The sequence below is a fragment of the Apteryx rowi genome, unplaced genomic scaffold (assembly GCF_003343035.1).
Source record: "Apteryx rowi isolate R43461 unplaced genomic scaffold, aptRow1 scaffold_828, whole genome shotgun sequence".
In the NCBI taxonomy this organism is placed as follows: Eukaryota; Metazoa; Chordata; class Aves; order Apterygiformes; family Apterygidae; genus Apteryx; species Apteryx rowi.
This window is the reverse complement of record NW_020451125.1, coordinates 314,026-320,946: the sequence shown is the minus strand read 5'-3', so window position 1 is coordinate 320,946 and position 6,921 is coordinate 314,026. Positions and strand designations below refer to the sequence as shown.

Sequence of the window (6,921 nt, the reverse complement as noted above, 5' to 3'; positions counted from 1 at the left end):
AAATGAGGAAAACCAGCTAATAGAATATATGGCACCAGTTTTATCCTAGCTTACTTTAAAATGTAGCAGAAAATTTTCTGATATTATGCAACCAATATGATCAAATTCTGTGCAGTGAGAAGTTTTGGTTGAGTGTGTTTCACTTCACCAGCATACAACATAATGAATTTAGAAATAGGCAGTTTGTACCATCTGCTGTAAAGTTACACAGGTAAATGTAAGATTTTCATCTTTAAGCACTATATTGTGCAGCTCTGGAGACAATGGTAGTTAATTAGTAACAGGAGTTAAAAGTGACATTAACAGTAAATTCTTTCTCATCCTTATTAAATACATGATGGTTAAAACAACAAGACTTTGTGAATTCATTAAAAGTCATGTTGCAAAGCAGTGACAGCAAACCACAAATAGCAAAACCAGCCCAAATCATTGCACATGGGGAATTTTTCATCCAGTTCCCTATGTAAATATTTTGTTCAAACTTCCCTTTACAGCAGTGTTGCTATTTTATAACTATATGAGCCTCTAAAATCCACAAATACTGCAGTGCCTTCTTAGATCAGTAACTTGGGTTATCTAAAAAATGAAATTATGGTTTAATAGTAATACTTGTTCAGCCGTATGCTAACCTAGAATGCAATGTTATACATCTACACACATGCATACATACATACATACATGTGCATGTGCTTTTATCTGCCTAGTATTTATTCAGGTAACACCCACAATGAGATGTTTTTCCCCAAAGTAAAGGCACCATTATTAAAACATAGAATCATAAAACATCTTTGAAAAGTCTAAGCTGGAAGGGACCTCTGGAGATCATCTGGTCCAAACTTCTGTTGAAAACATAGCCTTAAATTAGGTTATCCAGAATCCCTGTCAAGCTAAGTGTTGAATATTTCCAAAGAGGGATATTCCACCAGTTGTCTGGGCAGCCTATTCTAACATTTAACTTTTTTCACAGCAAAAAAAACCCAGAATTCTCATATGCAAACAGCATTTCCTCTGGAGTAACTTGTGACCAGTGTCTTTTCTCCCATCAATGTGCACCTTTGTGAAGACAGTACCTCCCTCTTCTCTATAATGACCTTTTAGGTACTGGGAAACTGTGACCAGATCTCCCCCCACTCGCCCCAACCCCTGAACCCTTTTTTCTCTAGGCTGAGCAATCATTACCCCTGATCTGTTGGCTGTCCTGTCACTGGTGCCACCAGGGCAAGGCATACTGCTGGCTCATGCTCAGTCTGCTCTCCACCAAGGTCCTTTTCAACAAAGCTGCTCCCCAGGCTGTCAGTCCCCTGTCTGCACTGCTGCTTGAGGTTACCCCAACCCATGTGCAGTGAATCTGTCACTATTTAGCTGACTGAACTTATGCTTAAGCAAAACTAATGGCTCCTTAACTGAATTAGACAGTTTTTTTTGTGGTTCGATATACTGATGTAAATGTGTGTATGGTGGCAGATATGGTTGTAGCCAAGTGTAAATGTTTCAGGTGACCTCGCGGTGCTGTGTCTCACCAGGGGCAGCTGGACTCCGTTGTACAGGGCACCAGGGTTCCATCCTCGGGGCTGGCCCAATTCATCTTCGTAGGACGGTGGGAGCCATCTAGCCAAGGCTGTGTTGGATGCTCCCCACTTAGGATGTTTTCTGGAAAGACAAAGAAAAGAAAAAAAACCCTCCATAAAATTCTGAATGGAAAATAATGAGCTGTCAGATGACAATATTCCCTTGTAATAAGATGTTTATATCTTTGAAAAGACATCAAATACTGGTCATCATGCCAATGTCAATCTGAGTCAAAATGAAGGCAAAGAAGAGTTAAATTACTAATGAAATACCATTATCTGACTTATATTTTTAATACAGGCTGGTTACCTTTGGGTATCTTTGAAACACTTGCCCATACAGTGATTCCTGACAGAGTCCTCCTTCTTTGGAAAATTGGATATATAACCAAGGGCTCTTGCTGGCATTTTTTAAGAGTCTTTTGTTTAGAACAATAGGAAATCAAGACTTAAGAAAATATAATGGAACCCTAGAAGGAAGGTGAAGAAAGCTTAAAAGAAAAATGGTTGTTAGTGATACAGAAGTAATGATTTAACAAGCTCTAAGGAGAAAGGACTGAAGAAAGTGGAACGCTGATTAATGTCACTGAAGTCAGTGGCATTGCTCCATCTGGTTACATCTATACTAATAAATTGGTACAGTTTTTGGATGGCATATGCACAAGCCGAAGTAGTGGCATGCATGTAACTATGCTTTTAAATTGTTAACACTAACCCAGTGTATTTTTTGCTCAGACCAGCTAGCATTCCTCTGAACAATGCYTGGCTGGGCCCATCTTGGGGTTAGTGTGTGCCAGCCTGCCGCTCTGCACTCAGTCGGTTTGGAAGAGGGTAGGAGAGTAACCTCTTCCAAAGGAAGGAGAGGGTTTAACCATAGAGACAAGAGTCAGGTCATGCCACTTGATTGGAGAGCCAGGGAATGGTCCTTGCCCCATTTTATTTATTAGCATAGCCACTGAGTCCTGGACTTGACCCAATTAATTTTCCTTCTGTCATCATGAACATTTCTAATGCATTTTTTCTAATAAGAGATTTATTTTTTTACATGATCTGTTAAATATATTTCATAATTGCTAAATATACATTAATATTAAAAAGAATAAATAAAATTTTAGCAATGCACCCAGTTGATCAATACTGTAAAGTGAGACACAGAGAACTAGAAATGTCCCAGACAGTTAGCAGAACACATACATTGACACATGGGGATACTAAAGAGGGAACAATTATTTTAATACTCCATTGATCTCCACCACACCAAAGAGGCTCAATTTGTCAAGCTATATGGTACAGTAATACACTTAATTATCCACAATAATTCACACTTGAAGGTTGAAGTATGCCTTAATAAAACATTCAAATTAGTTGCAGTTGATTTGTCTTTATTGAAATTGCATAAAATACTGCACATAGTGTAGTGCTATTTCACTCAATTAAAAATAATGAAATGTTAATTTAACTACTTAACCAGTGATTTTTCTCCTGATTGCTTTTATATTTTAGCAGCTCACTAGAATGCTACTGTAGTAAAACTCTTCTCAGATGCCTTTTTATTATTACATAAAACATGCTAATGTCTTGGAATCTTGTATGAATTAAAAAAGGTTTTCATCCAGAGCAGTTGAAATAATGATTTCTGTGCCATAAACCTTATAAAATAGTCATATGTGATTACGATACATTCTGTTTATGGAAATTRGGACTTTACATTCACTTGTGAAATACTGGAATTACACAGCTGAGATTTTGTTTTGGCTCCCTTAGGAGGAACCTGAAGTTTTAAGATGCAGTTTACTATCTGGATTTATGTCTTTTAATGTTCTGCCTAGTTTCAGGATCTACTGGTAGAAAAAAAAAGCTGAATGAATGTGATATGATAATTAAACAATTGGAGTCTRTCATGTTTTCTACTGCTCTGAGCTGTCATGGACATAACTTCTGGAAAACATGGAAAACTTCTGAAACTTGCCACTAAAATAGTGAAGCAGTCACTCTAAAGGAAATACCCAAATTCCTTCTTATAACCAATGGATTCTGTCAGGATGTCATTCTGTCCCCAAGGTGAGCCACATGCAAACCCTTACTGCCTTGGATCTTAGGTTTTCAGACCAGGCATCACATCCTGGTCTGATGCAATGGCTAATGGCACAGCAATGAAACAGAAATGCTGCAGGTGAAATTCCTCCTAGGTTATCTTAACTGCCTAAATGTTAGGCATAAAAATCTATCTAGCTGTCTAAGCTCCCGCCCATCAAACCGGAGAGACAGATAATTCCTAAGTGCCATCCTATCATCTCATCCTATGTCTCACAAGTAGGAACAGCCRAAACAGCAAGCTTGCAGTAGATGTCTAACTGGTTTAGAAAGCTAAGATTAAGTGAGGTTAATTGCACTGTAAGATTCCTGTCCTTTAGCACCTGTAATTCCTTTATCTTCAAACCCCTCTCATTGCACTAAACACTAAAAACCACACAGATCAGTGCCACTTAGTTGAGATAAAAATGAAGAAAGAAAGCTATTTGGACATGTCTTATCTCCCAGCTTTCTTCATTAAAAAATAATGTTGTAAATATGTTTTGCTTATTATCCACACATATCCCTTTAGGCAGAAAGAAAAGCAAAATCTGTTGATATGTGTTACTAGTAAATCTGGATAATGATACTGTTGGGAATGCCTGATGTCATGTTGATATTCTCCACAGAAGAGCAAGTATATGCTATTCTTTTATGCCTTTGTTCTAAGAATATCACACTAAAACAAAATAATCTCAGGGCTGCTGAATAAATACCTTGTAATCTAGCTGATTTGTCCCAAATAAGTGAACTAATTAAACAAAGCATCAGTAAAGAAATTCTGTGCTTACTTTTAAATATATTTAACTAGATTCTTCTTATGGGTAAACAGCTAATTTCACTTTGAAATTTGTTTTTACATTTCACTTATGAAATACAGCATTTAGTTACTGACCTACCACAGAGCTGCGCATTCCTGCTGGGTGACTAAAATGACAAACACAACACGGATCCTGATATATCTTCTACCTGAAAGTGGCAGCTGTAAAGTAAGGAAAAAGTACAGACTGGTACTTCTTTGTTTAATGTTAGAAGTATTTGAAGCTCATTTACATAGTAGAATATGTTGTTTGCATGATAATATAATGGAACTTTACTGATGTATCTCAGTAAAGCTTGAGGTATTTCAAAAGGCTCACAAAGATCTAAACTAAGTGAAGATCTGTCTTGCTAGTTTCAAAGTCTTTGTTTTTGGCTTTTTGCTGCCTTTGGCCTCTTGTAGGTGTTTAGTGCAAAAAGTCTAAAATACCACCAAATCCGAATGACAGCATTAAGCACTGATTTGGTGTAAGCATAGGATCATGCAAAGTAAAACACAGTGACTAAAGACTATCCAGATTCAATGAATCATATTATCCTACCCAGTTTTAGGAACCAAGCTGAAATTCCTGCACACATCCTAGTATTACTATAGTCACTGAAGAGAAAAAGAGGTTTTCACTTACCCAATGCAGAGTCTATTTCTCTCTATGCCTGTAGAGAAAGACTACAGCAGCCAAGCCTGTAAATTAAGAGCCACAGCCTACGAGCCTAAATTCAACTGCATGAATCTTGACCAATGTGTTCAAGTCCTGATGGAGTTGTCAATTGCGAATATAATACCAGCTGCTCCTTCAGATTCTAGACAACTCTGCAAGTGCATAGCAGAATTTATGGATACTCACATAGTTAGATTTGTATCATTGATGCATATCAGGTTGTGCCCTTTCAACAAAGAGCTTATCAGACATGTTTCTTCCAAATCACTTGTGATGTAGCAGAACTGGCTGTTCTCATAAAAACAGACTGAGTGACTAATAAAACTGCAGAGTTTTACTACTGTTCAGTCACTGTGTTGCATAGTAGCTTAACCTGGGTAATGCTAATGACCTTCCGTTCACAACTCTACCCTTTCATTTGTAACAATGCTGTCTGCCTTTCACTTTGTGACCTTATGCCTATGTATCCAGAGGCTGCTAAGTATAAGTACCTTTTACCCTTGTATTTGAAAGTGCTCTTATCCTCATAGTCCTGCTCTGGAGGATTCCAGAAATATGGTTACATCTATTATGTTGGGTTTTGCAGGAAGCAATTGCCACTGATGTATGAACAGTTTTTTCCTTCCTCTTCACCCCTGCCTTTTTCACCCCTTGCTTCATAGTCTTTATTTTGTGATCTTATATTCGGGAGCAAGTAGATGGCAATAGTAAATAATAGTCATTTAGATAGCCAATAAGCAATAAATAATGCACATGCACAAAGTTTATCAGACCATTTCAACATCCACACCTGATCAAAGTGTGCTCCAATCAGAGCTATTAGCTTAATGAGTGAGACCCACCAGTAGGAGACTGAACAGATCTTTGGGAAACTATACAGTTACTTTGAAAAACATATTTGGGGGAAGCACCTGCGGCACTGGAGAAGACACTCAGAAGAGGGTGCTCATCTGGGGAGACCTCTACTGATCCTCATCCTAGCTGACCACTAGGGAGTTTTCCCTTTCCCTTTTCTCTGTCATTCCGTTTTTTTCCTTTTCTTTCCCTTTTCCACTGAAGATAAGCTTTAACATTAAGAGTTAATGTATTACACCATCTGTGGACCCTATAAATAAATATTTTTGTATGTAAGCCTTCGCATGATCTTTAGTTCAACAATGGTTTGTTTGAAATTGGTGAAAATCTCAAAAAATCATCTCAGTTCCCATAATATGCATAAAATCAACAAGTTTTCATTGCAAATGCAGATCAAAGTTGTGGAGCTCTTTTTGTTTGTTGGGGGTTTTTGTTTGTTTGGCATTTGCAGTTATTCTTCTGGAATCAACATTCTAAACTTGTTCTTTAACAGTCTCTCCACTTYCAGAAGGAAACTAGCATCTTTTCTGGCTGAGTAATTTTCAGTAGTGCTTTGGAAACCTATTCTTATCATCTACAGCTGGAAGTCAAACGCTGCTACAGAATGCAGCAGGAGACTATAGCAATTCAGTGCTTATGGAGATAAAATTAAATAACTGGTAATGCTAATAAATGTCACTGAACATTTCTGAGTTATGAGATTTTCCAACTTTTATGAGCATGCAAACTGTGAAGCTACAAGTAAATCACAGCTGTGACTTTTTTAATGGTCTTGTCAATAAACCAGAAGAAAGCCAATGTCACTCCAGGCTTCAAAAAGGACAAGAAGGAGGACCCAGGAAACTACAGGCCAGTCAGCCTCACCTGCATCCCTGGAAAGGTGATGGAACAGCTCATCCTGGATGCCATCTCTAAGCATATGGAGGGAAAGATCAGGAGTAGTCAGC

The 6,921-nt window shown here is 37.8% G+C and overlaps 1 protein-coding gene across 1 annotated transcript in view; it reads right to left on the bottom strand.

The window, feature by feature from the left end:
• Positions 1 to 1,520: 1,520 nt before the first annotated feature.
• The window catches only part of LOC112977376 (thyroid peroxidase-like), a gene marked incomplete at its 3' end in the record, with an annotated part of 10,501 nt that continues 5,100 nt past the window's right edge, over positions 1,521 to 6,921 (bottom strand). Inside the window, exon 4 of the mRNA XM_026089677.1 lies at positions 1,521 to 1,650. Within this exon, the coding sequence (XP_025945462.1) occupies positions 1,521 to 1,650 (130 nt within the window). The remainder of the gene's footprint in view (positions 1,651 to 6,921) is intronic.